Below are 22,124 nucleotides of genomic sequence, written 5' to 3' on the forward strand. Positions count from 1 at the left end.
TTCAAGTCAAAGCCAAGTCCCATCTTAAACGTCAAATCGCAAAAATAACGCTGAGGCGACAGCTACAGTCATTGCCATATTTCCTGTTAAATGATATTGTAAATTGAGTTTGAACGTAATTTGAAATTGAATTTAATGTGACATACTCGCCTTGTCAGCCAAAGGACAGCTGGTAGTGTGAGAGGAGAGAAGCAGACTTTGATAATAACGCCGGCATCGACCTGCCATAGATTTCCCATGCATCATGTTTTATCATAGCGGTATTTGATCTGCTTAATGGAGGCCCCACAGCATTCCAGTGGTCCCCAAAGAGCTCCGGTTTAGTTGGCTGCTATTAATAACGAAGCAGATGTATTATAACTCGCTATCTAGCCTGTCATAACATGACAAAAGACCAATTGTATAGGATACAACAGTGAGTCGCTGCTGTGCAGATTTAACCAGCCAGGACACATGAAGCATTTTTCTTTCAGTCAGAGTTTTGGAACATGTTAGCTGTCAGAAGAAGGTGGAAAGATTTTCTGTTCCTTAACAGAGCTGGTGTGAAATTCTGCAAACTGACTACTTCAGTTAGTTTTACGATACATATATGTCTCTCTCCATCCCCTTTCTCCTCTTATCTGACAGTCTTTCTATTCTTTTTCTTTCATCATGTTTCTTTCTTTCCCTCGATTCTCTGTCTTTTACAATCTCTGATGCCTGGCTCTCTACATTATTTCTAAAGTTAGAATGCCCTGACAACAGTTGGCATGGCGGCGTCTATTATCACGCTTTCCACCGCTGCTGCTGTCGTCACTCATTTTGAGTTACTGTGGTGATAGTCATGGTGTTTGTTCAGAGGTGGGATATGTTATCAAGGGTTTCCAGCACACAAAACAGCACCAGACTTTGTATGTGATATATTAAGAAAGCTATAGCTAATACATTATCTTAGAACATCTCGCAATTGTCACAGTGGTAGCACAGTTTTAAAAGGGGTTAGATTTTAAGTAAGTATTGTAAGACCATCAAAATTTGCTTTGTTCATTTCACTGAGAATGTATAGAGTATCAAATAATCACTGTATGAGTCGTGGAAAGTGGCTCAGAAAAGGTTGTATTTCACTTCTTTTTGGATTTATTTTGGATTTAGATTCAGTTAAAATTCATTCCATTGGAGACCCAAAGTCATCTCATCAAAAACATGGTGTTTTCAAAAGATGATGTTAATGTTGTTTTGTATACTTAGCATATATGGTAATCCATAAGCCACATGACTGATTAATAGACTGAATATAAGAAGAGTGGAAACAACCTCAGACACCAACCTATTAAAGACAAGACAGCCAAAAACCTTCAAGTATGGTGTACTTGAAAAGAGTTGTGTGGTGTGTTTTAATTTGATGGATTTGCATTGAAGCTCACACTGGTCTGCACCTTTTTCAAAATTAGAAATCATAGAAACTTCTCAAACAACTCAGCATAATTCACTGATTTGCTGTTGGTCCATATGGTAAACACTCATAGTTTCTCTACAACAAAGCTAAATACAAAGCTGCACTATTTCCTCTACATAGTTCCAAACTGAGCATATGGAGCAACTGCAGAGAAGTGAATAATGTTCAGGATTGCTTTGAGGCGTCTCTGTGGGTATTTTCATACATTTTGACACATTCAGACTTTTTCAGAATCTCCTTTAAAGGGTTAAGGTTACTTCTAGGCAGTGAAGCAGAGTTCTTTTTAAAAGTAGTGTGCTCCTATTATGCTTACTGCCACATTCCCAAACATACTTGGAAACACCACCGCCGCCAATCCCTCCTTTTTCCAAAATTCTCCGTCATTCCACACGTCTCTCTAGCGGTATTTTCTGCAAAACAAGGCAGACGAGGCTGCTGTGTCTTTGCCTGTTCTGTTTCGACATGACAGCCAGGTTGTTATTGCCATGAAAGTGCCTGGTAGGTGTCAAATGATGTTGCAACTTTCTCCTCCAACCTCACCAACTCTAACTTTCTATATTTTTTTTTTCTTTGAGTCTCTTCTGCCTTTTCTCCTCAACCCCATGACTTCCACATTTCATTCCTCGAGCTGATAGCTGTCTCATACTTTCCACAAAATTGTTGATTTCCACCACCTCACTCATATAACCATCTTTCCTTCCTAGAACATTCTCCTCCTCCTCCTCCTCCCTGTCTGGCTCAGTCCCCTTTAGGGCTCGCCCGGTGAGCGAGACCTCCCATCCAGCTGTACAGTAGCTGAACGGTGATGGACTGTAATGTTTGCAGCTACGGCCACATCAACACCCACCTCATCAATATTTTGGCTTGTGTGTAGTGGAGAAGCTTGTCTGTTTTAAGAGGATTTTGGACAGACTGCTGAAGTTGCACAGTGCATTGTCAGCATTCCAAAAATATTGTATGTCTTAACAAAAAAAAAAAACAGAGTAAAGCTTTTCCTTGAATTATCCTTCTTAAGTTTGAATTATAGACATTTGCCTTATAAGTACCACCAACAAATCCACAAGACTTTGATTTTGTTGTGGATTTATCATCCCAAAGACCATGAAGCATAATTTGAATGTGGATGCATTAATCTAATGTTGGAGATTTCCACTGCTGCCTGAATTGTTTCCCAATTAATCGCCTTTCTTTTTCATTTCCTTTATTCTTCTCCTTGTCTGTCCCTTCCCTCTTCCTTTTTAGCATTCACTTTCTAATTTTGGGATTTAGGAGTTGCTCGTCTTTCTTCTCCTCCTTCTCTCCTCTCATCTCCTTTGGAAATGTAGCTATTTTGGATTTAACACCTCTCTCCCTCAATCACAGTCCTCTCCTCATCCAATATTTTTTCTACTTTCATCTTATGGTTTGCAAATCTCTCCTCTCCTCTCCTCTCCTCTCCTGTCCTCCAAAAAGCAGCTGACATGAAATGAAATACCTGTTTGAGAAGCTAAATAAGAAATCTGAATATCAAAGGCCTTCCTGTTGCTTGTGTGGGATTTAGTGTCTTTCTCCCTTTATCTCCCCAGGTGGTGTCCATGGGTCTGTACTTGGGAGAAACAGCCTATCTAAGGAGCAGCTGGAACATTTTAGACGGTTTCCTGGTCTTCGTGTCTCTCATTGACATTGTGGTGTCCATGGCAGGCGGGGCTAAGATTCTTGGGGTGCTCCGTGTTCTCAGGTTGCTCAGGACGCTACGTCCTCTCAGGTTAGAAGGGAACACTTCCAGTCTCTTGGGGTGTTGGTTTGCCCTTTAGGACTACTTTGAAAGAGCTGCACACAGGCAAGCAAGAGGCACTTTGTCCTCCATAGCCGGGCAAATGTACACAATTTGGTCTGAATCACTAACTGTGCCAGTTTAAATTATATGATGTTGTTATATACAAATTACAATATTGATAACACATACCTGCAGGGAAATATAGAGAATGCTGCACTCCCAGTGGACAAGGTAGAGGTGCGAAGAAGCTGTCTAAATCCTGTCCAAATCTTCCTGCCACAATTACATGCACACTACTGAATATAAAATGCAGGTCATATTTTCTGAATGCAATTCAGCTGTGGAATATATCAAAAGGTTTTATTCTGCTAATTTTAATTGAGACTTTAAGCCTGGTTAACTTGGTCAGTATTGTTGATGATGACATGAGGAAGATGTTCAATATTGCTGAATGTCAGGGACTGTGAGGTGTAATGTGACCGAGGGAAAAAAAACTTTCGGAAATACAAGGCTTATCTCAGTAATCTAGGAGACTTATGTTCAAGACAGCATTTCCCAACCTTTTCTGGCTTGTGACCCCTCAAAATGAAGCAATGGTGACTTACTGTACAACTAATAGTCACATGTTGCATACAGTATGTTTAGGTATGTAAATGAGTTGTGAGCAGTTCAATTTAACAGTTGATTGTCCTTCTCCAATTGTTTTTTTTTTGTAAAATAATCTTTAACAGCCTGGAGAAGTAAAACTGTCCGTTAATTCAGAAGAAAAACAGCAGAGATTGGAGGAAAGTCTGAAAAAATAAAATTGATTTGGTATGGCTTTGCATTAATCATCTTGTGACACTTCAGATTTATCTTGTTACCTCTTGGGGGTTTCCAACCTCCAACCCCCAGCTTGGGAACCACTGGTTTAAAATGTTTTTAACCATTCAGTGACTAACATTACCTGACAGTGCTGTTAAGAAAATAGCTGAGAGGAAGCTGGTGAACTAAGGTGAAGAGAGCTGAAATTGTATTCAACTGAGGTCATTTTAGGTCTGAATGAGCTCAGTCTGTGCTGTATATCATTACCACAAATGCACCATGGGACCCTAGACAGTCTTCCTCTTTTGTATATTTCTTCGTTTAAACTATTGCACGTGTGTTAACCTCTTCCACTCCCCAAGGACACCAGCATCCTTGGCTGACATTACTGTCTTTCAGAGGCTTTAGCGGGCTCAGTTTTAAAGCTACAGTAAAGATACTGGTATCATATGAATCCATTGGTACCAACCATGTCATGCTAGCTTGTCGGGAAGGGGGCTAAAAACACTCAAAATCAGGCTAAATTTTGGCCAGGGAAAACCTGGCATGGCCATTTTCAAAGGGGTCCCTTGACCTCTCACCTTGAGATATCTGAATGAAAATGGTACCCATGAGTCTCCCCTTGACACACATGCCCACTTTATGCTAATCCAATGCAGTTTGTTGGCAAAAACCCTGCAGTTTTTTCTGCATGCAGTATTAAAGTGTTATTTTTGCCTATTCTAAAAATGGTGGTTTTGAATATTTCTGCGCACTGGGGTCCCTAAACAGTCTTGGATTTGCATAAATTTGGTCTGACTGGAAAGCTGAGACTCTTGTGAATTGATTGAGCCCAACTGTATTCATGTGTGAGGATGTTTGTCCCCACAGTAGCCATTTCATTGTAGTGAGACCATGTTTTTAAACTTGACCTCACTGTATAAAATAATGTATTTTGACCTCTAGGATGATCACAGCCTCATGAAACTTTAAAACCACAGACCTCTAGAGACCTAGAGAATTCAGAGGATGTATGGCTTTCCTAGGTATATTGACAATAAGGGGGTTTCTGAGCAATTACCAGGAGAGAAGTGGTTGCCATCCAATCTCTAAAAAATGCAATCCTTACAGAAATCTCTAAATGTCAAAAGTTTTTTAAAGCCAAATCACAGCATGAATTTTTCCATGGTGTTCCTCCAGGTCTAGGTGTATTAATGTGGTATTTTTGACCATTTTTATCAATGCTCGAGTGGTCAAAACTGGTTAAATTTCACACCAAATCTGTGTAACAAATGGTATCAACCCAAAAATTGCTGCAACAACTTATGAGACATAATTGAGCATGTAAATGGCCATCACATACTTCCATTATAATGTTCTAAGCCCTTATACACTCTAAACTTTTAAAATTTAAATAGGCATCTAACCAAAACACAATGTTCATTACAGATTTATTACTAGAAAAACTTGCTTACTGCATCTCAAATTAATCTTCAGGCTTCAGGCTTTCAGATGATGTATACAACTTCTATATCTCCTCCCCCAGAAATGGGTATGGGGGCGTGAATGGAAGAGGTTAATATCATGTTGTTATATGTGCTGTCCTTTTAAGATAAATCAAAGCTAAAGTTACTTGGGGGAAATGCATACATGAGTAAAAGCAGTGTCATGTTAACTGCATCAAACAGAATTAGACAGTTTCCTTTTTCAACTATGCGCTTGATGATGATGACATATTTCTTTATATAAAAGTAGGTCTAAGAGTCATCATTTTTTAACTGTTTGGCTGGACCGCAACAGTGCGGCCAGCCCTTCAAATGTCCATGACTGACTGACTGTATTGGCCTCTCTCACCCTCCCTCTTTGCCTCTCTGTATCTGTCTCACTCTCGGTCCTCCAGGGTGATCAGCAGGGCTCCAGGGCTGAAACTGGTAGTCGAGACCCTCATCACGTCTCTCAAGCCTATTGGCAACATTGTCCTCATCTGCTGTGCCTTCTTCATCATCTTTGGCATTCTTGGTGTTCAGGTAAATACAATCAAATGTGCATCTATATGCTCCACACCTAACACTTTTTTTTCTTTCTTCCTTTCTTTTATTGATCACAGGATCTCACAAGCCTTTAACAATTTATGAGTAGTCTCTGTGAAATATTTAACAGGTCCTGAGGTGGTCAAACTATTGCACATATAATATTACCTAACATGGCAACCCCTGTCCTCACCTCTTTTAAGTTTTTAGACACATGTGAATTAAAGTGGCTTAGAATTTGCTTTCTGGGGCACATTTATTCTTCTTATCATCTTATCTTTCATCTAGCACAAAAACTAAAACAAAAAAAAAAGAAAGCTTAAACGTGAAGAGTGGAGAATATGAAATTAGGCTGTGACTGACCTTGTTTGCACCCACAAAGAAATCACAGTCTCACAGCATGGCTAAGATGGCTAATTAGAGCAGAATCTAACAGGAAGACGTATAAAAGTAACACATTGCAGTGCAAAAAAAAATACAACAAATGAGAATAATTTTCAAAACAAAAAAGCTTTGGATGTGCAGATACTATCAGAGCACATAACCATGTATTGTCCCAACCTTATCAACCCTCATACGTTGGAATAATTGATCACTTAACACTGACAGTTATGAGATTCAAGAACACAGAAAACTACAGTAAAAGGGTACAATTCAATTCAGACTTTAAGTTAGCACAATAAAATACATTGAAGAAAATAATAATAATAATAAATAAATGCACGATATCAAAGAAAAGAAAAAGCATGAATATGGTAGGTACAATATGAATGTTAATATCATTTGTGCAAAATAACCCTGAATCTCAAATCTCTTTAACATTTTATTAAGCGAAGGTTCCCAAAATCTTGTATGAAAACCAGCTATATAAACAAGATTTATACATGTACAATTATTAATAATAAAGGAAACAATAAACTTAAAAACATTTCTTTTTTTCTTAGGAAAAACCTTCAAAAAACTGTTTCCTAAGTGCTTCTGCGATTCAGTATTTACAATATTGGCACTTGAGAATATGTCATTTTTTTGTCCACCTTAAAGCTAAGTGCATTTGTCTTGAGAACTTATAGCCGGCTTGTTTCTCCTCAATGTATTTCATCAGTGCAGTACCGTATTTTCTTTTGCATCTAGCTGTCAATCCCACCCTGTTCTTCCCCCGCATCATTTCATGTTATTATTATCTCTGCATCTGCGGCTGTTATGAATTATTTTACTCACTCCCCTCTTTGATGTACTCAATATGGTTTAGAATTAAAAACATCTTCTGTCAGGAGGAAAACCAAACAGTTGATAATCATTAGGCTCCATCCGCACACGCGAGTTACATACGTTCAGCGCTAATTATGAAATTACTTTAAAAGCAGCGTGTTGTCACGACTTTATCAAAATTTACCTTTATGTGCCTCCGTGTCTCATTTTCTTCTCTGTGTGTGTTCTCCCTTCCCAGCTCTTCAAAGGCAAATTCTACTACTGTGTGGGTTTCGACGTGAAGAACATCACTAACAAATCCGACTGCCTGGCTGCCAACTACCGATGGGTTCACCACAAATACAATTTTGACAACCTTGGACAGGTACCAGAGAGAAGAAACTACATCCCTGACATCCTGTCAGGATTTTTTTTTGAAAATATTAATTCTGGATGTATAACACAAACAATCCTGCACATACTGATAAAAATAATAATAATGAAGGAAATTCTTCTAAATCTAGAGAAGAAGATGAAAAAATACAAATTTTAAAAAGGTATGTTTTCTATATAGTCACAGGCAGTTTTTAATTAAGTCATATATATACTGACGATTAAAACAGAGGTGTGATGATGGAGGACAGACTCTGTATGAGATGACATTATTAATTATCTCTTATTACTAGTAAACAGTCAGTGGTAAAACTCCAAAAGACACAGGAAGAGTTTTAAGTCACCACAGCAGTTTGTTTGGAGCCACGAGGCATATACTGCATTGCTGCTACCAAGGCCGTACCCAATAGTAATGGACACTTAGCATTAAATTTGTCAAAAAATAATAAATTAGCAAGCAAGTAAGACATTGCTATTGTAGATAGATGAACTCCTCAAGTATTTTTGAGCATAAAATGAAATGTGTCTTTGAGAATTGTTACTTTGTTATTTTGCCTTCAGTCATATTTTCATGGCAGGTACTTTAGTAATAACCAGTATTATCAATCATTTCAGAACTAAATAAAGTTTTGTGGTTCGTCTGTGTTTTATGTGTATGATTTTATGTGTGTATTTATGTGTCCTCCCGCAGGCTCTGATGTCCCTGTTTGTGCTGGCCTCCAAAGACGGCTGGGTCAACATCATGTACCATGGACTGGATGCAGTGGGGATAGACCAGCAGGTAATAACATACACATACTTTAGACATACAGTATACAGTACACAACACTGGTGCAATTGTTGTGTAATTACACTTGAGTATAGCGACTGAGTACAGAAAGTGTAGTACTCCTTATTTGCCATCTATCTATCCATTTTCTGCCACTTATCTGGGTCGGGTTTGCAATGCAAGCAATCATCTTGCACGTCCTAGGGAATCCCAGACGTTCTCAAGCTAGATGGGATAGAAAAAAAAAATCCCTTCTTCTGGTCTGTCCTGGGATCTCCTCTCAGTTGGGAGGTGGCAACCTGATGTCCTTATCAGATGCCAAAACCAACTGAGCTAGCTCCTATAGAAGCAAAGGAGCATCAGCTCTACTCCAAGCTCCTCCTGCAAATTCAAATCATACCTTCCCCTTAAAACTTGTTCAATTCCATGTCATCTCTGTTTACTCTCTCCACAATGTTTTTGCATCTATCTCCACTGTCAATCAAATGAAGTAAAAAGTGCCAAAAGGAAAACAAGCACAAAACCCCCGTCAAAGGAAAGTTTTTTGAGCCACTTGTATCTGTGATTTTATACTTCAGTTAGTTGCTCAAAGCTCATGACAGTGGGTGAGCATTGGATTAAAGAACATGTGGAAAATTGAGAGCTTTGCCTTAAGCCTCAGCTACCTCTTCACCATGACAGCCCAGTAAAACATCCATACGATTGCAGATGCTGCAATAACCTGCTTGTTTATCTCATGTTCCATCATACCCTCAGGTATGAACTCCTTTCTCCTCGGTCCAGGTGTTATCATCGTATTGCCAGTCAGTAAAGACCGAAGCGTTGGTGGACTAAAACTTTCGTTATTTTCATCCATTGCATTTTATTAAACAATTTAGCCATTCTGCCGACCCTGATGTATTATAAACCACTTCAGTGGAGTTCAGAATTTCAGTAAGCTTCCCTTTAACCTCACTAATTATGCACACAGGCTCACACGTGACATAAAAGTCAGACGCCACGATGCAAATTAGTCTTTTTAAGTGGCTACAAAGTGAACAGATTTGCTTTAGAATTGGTTTTATTTGAAAATCTATTAGGGAATCTATTAAAAGAGGGGGCATTATTCCGAATGATTCAGTTTCTCCGCCTCGAGGAGAAACCTCACTGCAGTCCAACATGGCACTGAATGACTAATCCCATTTGCACTCCACCCTGCGCTTTCAACACTCAACACTCTTCCAAATTGAAAATCTGACTCTCATCTCCGGTTTTATTGCATCTGAACTTGATTTTTGTTTTGTAATGACTCCATCCAGTAACTACCTCCAAACCCAATTATCCTGATCTTTTTCTTCACATTGTCTTCCCTTCCCATGTCCTCCTTTATGAATACTGGCAGATTGAAGTATTTTGGACTGTAGTGGTTGTTGAGTGGCTTAGTTAATTGGACAACTGTCTAGAGGGAGACGCTTGCCCTCACTCACTGCTTATTACATGTATTAGGATAATAAACTAATCCAGAATCCTAAAAGAATACATTTTTATCTAATTATCACCTTTAAGCCTATGTCATATTAGTCCTCTGGATTATTGCACATATGAAATACTATAATACATTTCTGAACAAACCAAGATGTGCAGTAGTTTTACATACTAATAAAGCTCGACTGTATACTCTGCACTCAACCACATTAATAGTACCATCACATAATATCCTTCTATTATCTAGCATATCTGCTTATTCTGTGCAGGATTGCACAGTACTACAGAGGCTATCCCAGCTCACATTAGATGAAAGGCAGAAAGGCATGAAAGGCCCTTGGCTAGTCACCAGTCAAGGGTCACCAGGGTTAACACATATAGACAGCAATTCACACCTACTTGCGACTCATCGATTTCCTTAACATGCATGCCGTGGACCATGGGAGACCGGATCAAACTCTAACTCCACTTCAGCTGATGTATTCAAACTCAGGACCTTCGTGCTGTGAGACGATAATACCAATTAGCCAGTGTACCACCCCATTATAGTGCAGTGTTTAACAGTGTAATGTCAAAACAATATAAAGCATTTGCAGCAAACATGTGGAAACCCTGCTTTCATATTTTACAAGTAAATAAGTTTATTAACATATCTGCAATGTCTGGTGTGATCCACCATTAGCAAGAATCCCAGCACCTCTCAACTTTCACCTTCACTGTTTTTATCTCATTCCATGTCTTCAAAAACCATGTTTTTACCATCCTCATGAATATTGAATACTGAATATTGAATTGTCTTTTGCAGTTTTTTTTTCAAACCAACTAGCGTTAGTTTGGTCCAACATCTGAAGTATGTGCATGTCTTAATATTGATACTGGAAACAGCTCAGTCTGTATGATGGCATGTCTATTATCTGGGACAGTCCCATTCCCATATGGAGTATTCGATCAAGTTTTGTATATCAGTGTTTCCCTTAGGTTGATGTCCTTGGCCTGGTGGGGGGCCAAAGAAGTCAACCTCTCTGTTTAACGTCTTCAGGCAAGGCTAACCCATTGTTGCTAACTTTGGAGCTAACCTCCTCCACTTTTCCAACAGTTGGGGAAACAACAGACGTGACTTTTCTTGGTTTTGACAAGCGGCAGCATTTATTAACTGACACACTGTAATCTGTACTGTACATTTACTGCCAGACTGACAACTTACCGCTAACCTTTTCCCCCGCTCACATTTACTGTCACTTTTCTGCCGCTCGCTCTCTAACTCAACTCACTCACCTGCTACGCCATATTTTACGTACTGCCCTATTCCTTAAAAGGAGCTATGCTACCAATAGTTTCCTAGGCAACAACACAGAGGTTAACTCATGTTTCGGGAACAGTGCTGCACAGAGGCCCCCAAACGCTATTGATTCCCGAATGAACGGATATTTGGCGTTATTACTGGCATTGAAAAATATTTTTTTAGCCTTGCGGGGGTTCTCGTTGGCCTGGCGTCCCACCAAGCATGTACTATTATATCTGTGTATACAATCATTAAACTCACATTATGTTCAATGTGTTCAACCAATATTCAACTATTGTAAGTTAAACATTTTACTTAACATCCTTACATAACTTCTTGATAGTCAACCTAAAAGTTATTGATTAAAATGGACATTCTGTTGGTAGCTTGAAGGTTTCCAGGGGTGGCTCTATCCACCTCAAGCCTCCTCTCTGTTCCTTCGATATATTTTCTACCTACTCTACCCTTTGCAACTTATTAAACTCAAACTCTGTCTATTCTTCCTCTTTTGGGGATCATACACAATATATCTTTCTCTCTCTGCTTTTGCTTCCCTCTTCTCCATCACTAAATTCTTCCAATTTTTGTCCTTCTGCTCTATCCTTCCCTTTCACTTTTCCTGGTAACATTTTTTTCCCAACAACAACCCAACTCATGTCTTTTCTCTGTTCTTCCCTCCATCCTCTTCCCTCTCTTCTCCCAACTTCCTTTTCTTCCTCTATAGCCGGTGACAAACAACAACCCATGGATGCTGCTCTACTTCATCTCCTTCCTCCTGATCGTCAGCTTCTTCGTCCTCAATATGTTCGTGGGCGTCGTGGTGGAGAACTTCCACAAGTGTCGGCAACACCAGGAGGTGGAGGAGGCCAGGCGCCGCGAGGAGAAACGCCAGCGCCGCATGGAGAAGAAGAGGAGGAGTAAGAGAGTCAGGGAACAAGGAGAAAGAAAAGCAGACGGAAGGAAGTAGGAGGGATGAGGATAATGGTTGTAGGGATGTGGTTAAGGGAGGAGTGGCGGCTTTGAAGCTTTGGGGGAGAGATGAGAAGAAGGATTAGTTAGGGAAATTGGTGTGAAATGAAAAAAGGAATGGGAAGTTGGAGGAGGAGGAGGAAGGAAAGAGAAGACATATAGAAAAACTCTACAAAATCCTAAATTATTTGTTGGTATTTATGATAATAATGAATCTATGAATTTCCTCATAAATTGTTTGTCTACTATTTTAGAATATATTGGCAATTTGGCATGTTATTGAAAAGACTTGAAGCTTTGGATAGACAGTACTCCTTCCAAATGGCACATGTCCAAGACTTCTAATTTGATTTTTTATATTACACATCCTCAATGATATGACTTGAATGAGTCATTTTTTTCAGCTCATTTAAAACTACTTAACCTCCCTCACGCACATTTATCAAACTTTTTCTCTTCATATTAACCCATAGTTTTATCTTCCTCTCCCTCCCCCTCTCTTTCTTTACTTCATTTGCTCTGCCCCTCGTTTCCCACCTCTTTTGGCGTAAATAAATTATTCTGTTTGCACCTTGCATTGCTTTCCCCATGCTCCTTTTCTCGTTTTTAAATCAAATATCCATCTCTCTCACTTCTCTGTATTGCATTTTCTCTCACTTGTTTCCCTTTCCTTTCATTCTCCCCTCTATTATTAATTTTTCCTCCATTATTCCCATCTAGTCTTTCATTTTTCCTTGATTACATGCTTACATTTTTCAACAATCACCCTCCATATCTAAAATTCCTCCATCAATATATCCATCCGTCTTTTTTCTTGCCTTATCACCAATCTAAACTGTTTTCTCCCTTTTACCTTGTCTTTCATATTTCTTCATCTCTTCCTTTTTTGTTTACTTATTCCCTCTCCAGAGGCCCAGAAGCTGCCGTACTATGCATCCTACGGTCCAGCTCGGCTGGCTATCCACACTTTATGCACCAGCCACTACCTGGATCTGGTCATCACTTTCATCATCTGTATCAATGTCATCACTATGTCTCTGGAGCACTACAGCCAGCCACAGGTGAGAGTCTGAGTAAGGATGTGGGTGTTGGACACAGACAGACAGAGCAGGCTTTTTAAGGGGTTTCTGAGTAGGTGGTGATACACCATCTGTGCATAGTTTTTTTTTTGTTGTTGTTTTTTTTTTTTTTTTTTTTTTTTTTAAATGGGCACTCCCAGAGGCAGACTGCCAACCTGCTGCTCTGAATCAGCAGCGAAAACAGCCAACAACCACAACATTTATCCACATGCTGGAATACAAACAACCTGGCAGAAAGGGGTATTATTTATGTAAAATGCTCCTCAGAGAGGAGAGACAGAGATGCTCTGAGGTGTAAAAAAAAAATCTATTTGGGTTAAACCTCAACAAACAGGCCTTTAGTTTGAAAGAAGAAAAATATACCAGTATATGATATGGTGAATAATAACAAGTGAGAATTTGTGAGGGTCAATTATTATAGCTTTGGGTTACAGATAAATGACATTTTTTATGCAGTAACAGAACACATCACATGCTGCCTTCATGACATAGAAATAATCTATAACTTATTTCACACTTTATTAGGCCTATACTTTCTTATGCAGGCAGAAATGGAAATGGTTGTATAAGGCACTGTAGAAAAGACATACCATAAATTAGACCATTTGAAAGTGTAGGAGAAACAATTCTTTAGTTTTTCATATGATAACACACTCAGTTTTCCCCCTTAAATTTTCTACAAGTGCTGCCAGTTTTATGGCTATATAACACTGACTGTAGCCCAGTGAAAACCAGTTAGCTCGTTAAAATGGCACTAAGGAGGTTAGGCTCCTAGGTTCTGAAAAAGAGGTTATTCAACCTAAAACATTGAGGATTTTTAAGAAATCAACAAATAAGACTATCCTTGTCTCCAGAGCAGTTCTGCCTTTTAATAATTCTTTGCTGCAGCTGACATTTAACCCTGCAGTAATCTACCCAGAAAACAACTCTTGCTAGCTTAAGCGTTCAAAATAAACCTTCCATTTCCTTATCTCACAATTTGAATGTATTCTTCACATGCTCATTACAAAACTATAACCTACCACATTATTCTTTAAAAAATAGGCACACACAGAGAGTTAGATGAAACGAGACTCTAATGGCTGCATGCTAAATATGAAGCTAAAACTAGCAGCCGGTTAGCTTAGCATAAATGCAGGAAACAGGAGGAAATGGCTAGCCTGGTTCTGTCCAAAGGTAACATAATCTGCTGACCGGCACCTCTAAAGCTCACTGATTAACAAAACTAACAACATTAACTGAAATGTAAAAAATAAATAAATAAATAACTAGTTATTACCAAGCTAAGCTAACTGACTGCTGGCTGTAGCTCAATCTGGCTGTAATAGCTGTGATAACAAGGTTTAATTATGTGCGTTGAACATTACAAGCTTTTCATTATTTGAATCATGAAGCCCATTTCTTTCTGACTCATTAATACCAGTGTACAAGAAAAAAAAATGTCTTTTCTTCCCTAGAGTCTGACATAATTTAGTTGTCTGTCTCCATTAAGCTCTCTTCTATTAAAAGAGATTCTTTGGCAAGATCCTGCCACTGACAAAACAGATTCACCGAACAACAACTCTCATCCTTACTTGTTATGCTATTTTCATTCCGCTTCTTTCAGAAAAGGTTATTTTTGTGACATGAGAAAAAATCAGTTTTACTGTAGAGAAATATAAAAAACATGACAAAGAAGTGGTTAAGTTATGAACTAAGATACAACAAAGGAAGTTTCATTGTTTTATTTCCATTATGATCAGAGATAGGGGAGATATCTATTGCTACTGCTGTCTTAATTTTTTTCCTAACTTCTGTCCTTTTTTTTGCATCTCAGTCTTTGGAGACTGCACTGAAGTACTGCAACTACTTTTTCACCTCCACCTTTGTGATCGAGGCGTCCCTGAAGCTGGTGGCCTTTGGCTTTCGACGCTTCTTTAAGGACAGGTACGGAGGAGACGCTCCCAGCTGTACATATTTGTTTTGGTGAGGTATATGAAGCTGTTCTGTGTTATTATTTGCTGTAAAAACTTAACAGCGTCAATATTGTATGTGTCTGCATGGAGACAAAATGCACATTGAACGTATTGTTTAATCCGTGCCAAGTTCCTAAATATCTTACAGTAGCAGGTGTGCATACATTTTCCCAATAGAGAGGTAAACATAAATACCTTGAAATCCTGGAACTTGACATGAATAATCTGTACATACCACAAGAATGGATCTTGTTCTTTAGTGAGAAGTAGTGTGAGGGTGGTGCAGCGTCAGCAGCGATGCAGGCGTTGTGCTGAACTGTCACGGTGAAGAGGGAGCTTATTTTCAAAGCAAAGCTCTCGTTTTGAAGCTACATTCAAACCCTCAGTCATGAGTAGTGACAGAAAGAATGAGAACACGAATTCAAGCAGCAAAAAAAATTTGTTTCCTTCCCTGTCCCCGAAAAGGTGAGGAGCTCATTGTAGAGCTGATGCTATTTAAAGCTTGAACATACTTCTCCAGTCTGATTGTAGGGAGATCAACCAATACGCCTGTTTGATGCTCGAGTTCGCACAGTGCATGAGATTTATGAGGTGTTGGCTTCAGATGCTCTGCAAGCCTCTGCAACCTATGGTTACCCATAACACCCTTATCTACATAAACTGGCAGAGATGTTTATGTGTAGCTTCAGGATACCATAATTCTAGCCTGAGAGAGATAGATATATAGATCAATGAAGAAGAAATGTTTTCATTATAAAAGGATTTGGATGTTCAATATCACTAATGATGTCTAAACTGAGCGTTGTCTTTGATTAAACCATTTGGTCAAATATGACATTCTCTCTGCAGATTATTCTGAAAAAAGATGATGATGATATTACGTCGAGAATTTTATATTGAATTATTAAAAACGAGTGCAGTGCAAAACATGCCTGTTCAGAGGGGGCCAATCGCTTCGCCTCTGGCCACTAATTCAACACAAAAAATGAATGAATACAGTTGATGTGAGGTGTGAATGAGTATATACACCAACAACATGCAAGAAACTAACCTTCTACTATACACATATGTTAATCATAATAAGAATTCTAATAGTAAATAAATGTTCTTTTCTCATTTTAAGTAGCCTAAAATAAGGGCTGCATTGATTCATATTGGGCTGTTAGATCGTTTCTATTTTCTGTGCCAGTTCGGATTTGAGTGGGTATGTTTGCACCAAAGATTTGTGTTTTGTCTGTGGTGGCGCTTCACTATCGCCATGGTCTCAGAGCATATGAGACAAACTGGTTTTGAACTGCCCGCGGAAAGTATTTTCATCGTTTAACACATGTAACTACAGTCATTGTGTATTGGGCTCTGAGCACTTCCAAAACCTGAACGCCTCCTGTTTAGTCCCTCGCTGCCGATCTGCTAGACGTGCTGCTAAAGCTATGCTTTCTGTCTAGACACTGGGTAAGAGTGACCATTATTGATTAAAAGCTCTGTTTTCGCTGTCTACGTTTCTCTTTTTAGAGCACTTTTCTCTGACTTGTGTCACACCTCGTCTCTGATCTCTCCCTGACACGCTGGCATCAGTCCCTAGAGCCCTGAAGCTCCACCCTGGGTTTATTCAAAGTTTATTAATATTAAACATATCGCAGGTCTAAATTGCATCAAATTTGACACTGTGCACTCCCTCGGGTCCCCAGCCATACACCCACCAAGTGTGGAGTTGATCAGATGAACAGTTCAAGAGATACTCGAAGGACATACACATATTCCTTCCTTTAGTAGAGAGATAGATACTTTATCAAAACACTAGGTTTACTGTCTAATTAAGCCGAATAAATGATTCATTAATGCCGTGCAGGTGCAGAAAGTTTGAATTTTAATAGATTTCAATATCTAATGTCGCACCCTTACACCTTAACAATCCAGTAAGGGGATTCTTTTTCAGCCACATGTTACACGCTTGTGGAGCAGCTGTGATGGTGATGGTGAATATTATTTGAGATACCCCGCTATGTAGATTTTTATTATTGCTGCTTCCGATCCGTTTCTAGAATTGTGCCGGAGGAAATTGCTATTAGTTATTTCTGCCCTCCATCTTTTCGAAATGATTCCTCCCGACCTATTTTAGTGCTCTTCGCCTGTCTCTCTGTCTGTCTCTTCCCCTTTATCTCTTCCTGTAAACAAACATTTATAGGCAACCTCTTTATTTTCCTTGTATTTAATTTTATTTTCTGTCCGACTCTACCCCTTCATTGTTTTCCGCCTTAACGCTACTGTATGTCCTGGCTTTATTAGGTGACCCTGTTTTGTGTGTGTTTACACCCTGTGAGCCTGGTGTGCACCAGTTCTGCTGCTCTGGAGCTGAGATATTATCTAGGACGAGACACATTAACTGTGGAGGAACATACCCCAGGCAGCAATTTTGCAGTAAATTGAGATAAAAAAAGTAACTTTACTAGATAAAAAAAGTGGATTATGTATTTAAGGAAGTGTCACAGCTTTTTAAACTGCTGTCCTCACTGGCCGAGAGGTTACACTACAGTATGGCTTAGATGGAGGTTTGACCGAAGGTAGTTTTGGCAGTTGGACAAGTTTTTACCACTCCCTTTTCTTACTCTTTAATAATATAGCCCAGGGCCAGGTGAAATCAGAGTTAGTCTATTTAAAAATGTTGTAGCTGGAACGGCTTGGCAGGAAGTTCAAGAAGCCTGGAGTAACACAGAGCAGTAATTAGAGTACGATGTCCTGTGCTCTGTGGTATCTTTTGGCACGCTTTGTGAATCAACCTCATGACCGCCGAACACCCACACTAGTTGAACTTGATTTTGAAGAAGCAACAATGGAGCAGAAACCTTGTTTGGCGTTTTTTAAATGGGCTTTGGATTATGTGCCTTTGATCATTTCATTTATGCTCAGCGATAGTGGCAGCAGCCAGGATCATGTTCAAACATTACCACATACAGCTCGTTGTTCAAGACACGAGATAACAAACACAGGAAGTAACAGTCCTGAGGCTGCGAGGTTTGCATAGTATTGAAAGTGATCTTCTAGTGTCAACATAAATATTCATGATAGCAGCCGGCCTTCCAGTGTGATGGGCTGTTACCCATTCTTCTGCCAAGTCACTTGTGGGAGAATAATGCAAATTATGCATAAAGTTGATGTTGAATATTAATATTCATTGGAAAATTAACATAACATAGAACCTGAAACGTGTAGCCATGAAGTCCTGATCCACATACCAAGTTAAGACTCCAGATATTTATTTAATAGATATTTAATTTATGTCCAAATTCTGCAGATTATGGTGGAAAATTCATTGTATGTGTGTATATATGTGTGTGTGTGTGTGTGTGTGTGTGTGTGTGTGTGTGTGTGTGTAGGTGGAACCAGTTGGACTTGGCCATTGTGCTGCTGTCAGTGATGGGCATCACACTGGAGGAGATCGAGATAAACGCCTCCCTCCCCATCAACCCCACCATCATCAGGATCATGAGGGTGCTCAGGATAGCACGAGGTACACACACACACACACACACACACACACACACACACATGCACACATGCTGAAATTAGCACTGTCAAACCAAGATTACATGTTCTGTAAATTCTCAAATAGTGGCTGCGGCCTTTATTTACTTCAAGGCCTGTATGTGAAAAAGGCTTATATTAGAGACAGATCTTTATTTCTAATTGTATAATAATATTAGATTTTAGTAAGAAATTTGTTGTTGATTATTTTTGCTGAAAACTCAACATTTCCCTTCAAGTATTCCACTAAGAAATGTATACAACTTGGCAAAAAAAAGAAGCTTTTTCATATCCTAGATGTATTTTTGATAGATTGCCCTTCCAATGAGTTGTTTAGTACAGCATATAGTGAGGCCTCAGACTTCCTTTTTAATAAAAGTCAATTTTTTCAATTTCTCTAAAGACAAAAACACACCCATCACACCACATCAACCCAATTCATTGTGAAGCTAATTTTTTTTTTATATCTAGCTGTCTGTCACTTTTGTTTGCATGGAACAGGTAATTTGCATTTTGAGACTGTGAGCCAGTTTCAGCAAACTCTGGGAAAGAGATTTGTCATTTACAGTCCCATTGTTGCAAAGCTGATAATCCATTTCTATCCTTCAATCTCTTTCATCTTCACTGTGACTCTAACTTGACACCTTTGTTCTTATTATTCAAATGAAATTATAGGACTCTGCCTCTCTGGGCTCTACCAAGTGTTCTTAACTTCACTCTGAGGAGGATAAAGGCTAATTACATCAATCTCACTTAATCCTTACCCTCTTACTATAACCCTCTGCCCTCCGTAATACTGCCCAGGGACTGCTGAGTGGACCGATGGGTAATATGCTAATTAAACAGCAGCCGGTGGTAATTAACAAGCAAATCGGGTATTTGATGATTAGGGTTACTGGTGGCTTTTAGTCTTTCCTCTCTACTCTCATAAATGTTTACTTCTCTGCCTGAATGTTAACTATCTTTTGTGACTGTGGGAAAGAATATTAAAATGTCTCACAATTATCCACTTCCAATGCGCGGCTGAAGTTTAAGAGTCGACTGAACAATTGGAGAGATTCAGACACATATTTTTTAAAGTAATGAGCCACAATTGTTGCATTTGCATTTACCTTGCTACTTTTAATTTATTTTTTTTATTTAACACGGGCAATGCACAAGACATTTATTCTACTAGATATATCTAAACTGCAGTCCCTAGGTAGAAGTGGAGGTGTTACAAAAACAACACAATACTAATTTAAGCTACATTTTTACCTACCCCTGTCCTCAATGTATTTATCTCTTTGCTGTACTTGTTTTCCAATACCAGTTGTGTTTTGTTTTCCACTGTTAAACTTCTTTACAATACAACTAGACAAGCTAGCAATGCTACTGAAAACTAGCCTACTGACGCGGTTCAGGTCATAGTTAATGCTTCCAGCAGCAACAATCAACCATTGCTAAACCTCACCCCCAAACTGCGTTTATCCAATCAACTACAACTAGTCATAGCAGACCCATAAAGCTCTGGATTTCTCTACATGCCAAAACGGTGTGTACAGGGCTGTAGTAAGAGAGATACTCAGCATTTAATGAGTGTGGAGGGTGTAAGGGGTGGATTAAACAGTTTTTTTGTTTGTTCTTAAGCTCAAATGATGGCAATAATTTCATTTACTCAAGACTGAATGTTTATATAATTTATGACATGTACTTTCTTAATCTGAATGAACGCTGTAGCAGTCTTGAGGCTTATGTTTCACCAATCACAGAAGTTCATTACTGCAGACACTATCCCACTAATGTCCTACCTCACTTGAACAGTCTTTTTGGGGAGCAGGACTTCCATACAACCCGGGAATCAAAACTGGAACCAGGGCCCCCGATCAAAATGTAGCCAAAGTTTCTGCTGCTTTTGAAAAGGGCCTTAAATTCACCAAGAGAATATTCAAGGAAAAATAGTCACTGCAATCAGATGAATTATTAGTCAGTACACTAGAGCAATGACTCTGCAGCAAAGATGTCACCGATATAAAAATGTTGCCTGATTCCTGCTGATGCTGTTGTCCAGGATTATGGAGAAACAGAGGCTATACAGTTCTCGTTAATGATTTAGAGTCACACTAACCATGAACTACCACCGCATCAACCTTCTCTCTCTCTCTCTCTCTCTCCAATACACAAACACACCACCACTACCACCACCACCAGCAACCATCCTAAGACATGTCCATATCCCCCAAGGCTTTATTGTCTAAGCCGCCGTTGCCTTTCCTGATCGGAATATGGACATAGTTTCTCTTCTCTGCTACCGGCTGCGTCATCAGCCATCCTCCTCCAGAAATTGGGCCACTGGGAATTGTGTAGAGTCTCTAATGGATAGTCGGGGAGCTATTCCATCTATCGATCGTTTGTTATCTCTCTCCTCCTCTTTCTCTGCCTACCTCTTATCTATCTTGATCTTTCCTCTCTATCTCTGCGGTGTCTTTTGTCTTTCTGTCCTTTGTCTCACTTTCTCTTTATCTGTTGTTTGCCACCAAAACACACGTGTCAGATGAAGTGAACACACATATACTGACATACAAGTTTGTCTGGATTCTATAGTTGCCTCACCTTCTGATCTCTCTCCAGTGTTGAAGTTGTTGAAAATGGCAACCGGCATGAGAGCTCTGCTAGATACAGTGGTCCAGGCTCTGCCTCAGGTATGTGTGAATATACAGACTCACTCACACACACACACACACACACACAGATATCCTCCCTCGGCTTATCACAAGGACACCCAGGAGTTAATTAACATTTGTGGAATGATAAACGAGCAGCGTCGATAGAAGCTCCCTGAGAATTATGACTTTCAGGAAGCCGGGTTATGACTGCGTTTTTGCCCCCAATGTTATAACACGTTGCTAACCTTCCACTGCTCACTTCATTTATTCAGGAAAAGTAAAGACCTTTGTGGCATTAATTTAAGATGTTAAAATTTCCTCCACTGTTAATGAGACAAGTGCAGCCAAAAAGTTCTGCTCCCGTGGTTCACAAAAACCCCTTTTCAGAGCCTTTAAGTTTCCCTTTGTCCTGGAATTTGGGGAATACTGTGGATTCTGAGTGCTGTATTCAGCCAGAAAATTGCAGAAAATTTAACAACTCTCTTGTGAAATAAGTAATTGTCAGGGAGCTTTACAAATAGGGCACTATATGAAAAAGCAAAAGTGTCCTCCAGAACCTGTCTTACATGTTAGTTTAATTAAATAGCCCTTGCAGATGGATTTTTACTGTAGTGGAAACCAAACTTGTCATGTCTTTTGAAGTTGTCTGGAAAGGGACAACAACAGGAATCTGAAAAATAATATAACTTTATGGATTTGTTGCAGTTGTGGGAAATCACAGTACAGTCATGACTTCTGTCCGTCAATATGATCTGTTGCTTTGTCTAAACTTCCCTCTGTCTTTGTCTGCCTCGATCAGTTCAGTTATTAATTAATTGTGTTTCCTAGGCCTGAAGCAGAACTTATATTTAACA

At 39.3% G+C, this 22,124-nt stretch overlaps 1 protein-coding gene across 1 annotated transcript in view; it reads left to right on the top strand.

The window, feature by feature from the left end:
• LOC137180151 (voltage-dependent T-type calcium channel subunit alpha-1I-like) overlaps positions 1 to 22,124 on the top strand; it is a 223,393-nt gene that overhangs the window by 163,303 nt on the left and 37,966 nt on the right. The window contains exons 22-30 of the mRNA XM_067585420.1: positions 3,001 to 3,179; positions 5,875 to 6,001; positions 7,452 to 7,577; positions 8,277 to 8,366; positions 11,825 to 12,017; positions 12,979 to 13,130; positions 14,965 to 15,074; positions 18,478 to 18,611; positions 21,236 to 21,306. Coding sequence (XP_067441521.1) covers positions 3,001 to 3,179; positions 5,875 to 6,001; positions 7,452 to 7,577; positions 8,277 to 8,366; positions 11,825 to 12,017; positions 12,979 to 13,130; positions 14,965 to 15,074; positions 18,478 to 18,611; positions 21,236 to 21,306 — 1,182 coding nt within the window. The remainder of the gene's footprint in view (positions 1 to 3,000; positions 3,180 to 5,874; positions 6,002 to 7,451; positions 7,578 to 8,276; positions 8,367 to 11,824; positions 12,018 to 12,978; positions 13,131 to 14,964; positions 15,075 to 18,477; positions 18,612 to 21,235; positions 21,307 to 22,124) is intronic.

This window comes from Thunnus thynnus, chromosome 3 (genome assembly GCF_963924715.1).
Source record: "Thunnus thynnus chromosome 3, fThuThy2.1, whole genome shotgun sequence".
Classification (NCBI taxonomy): Eukaryota; Metazoa; Chordata; class Actinopteri; order Scombriformes; family Scombridae; genus Thunnus; species Thunnus thynnus.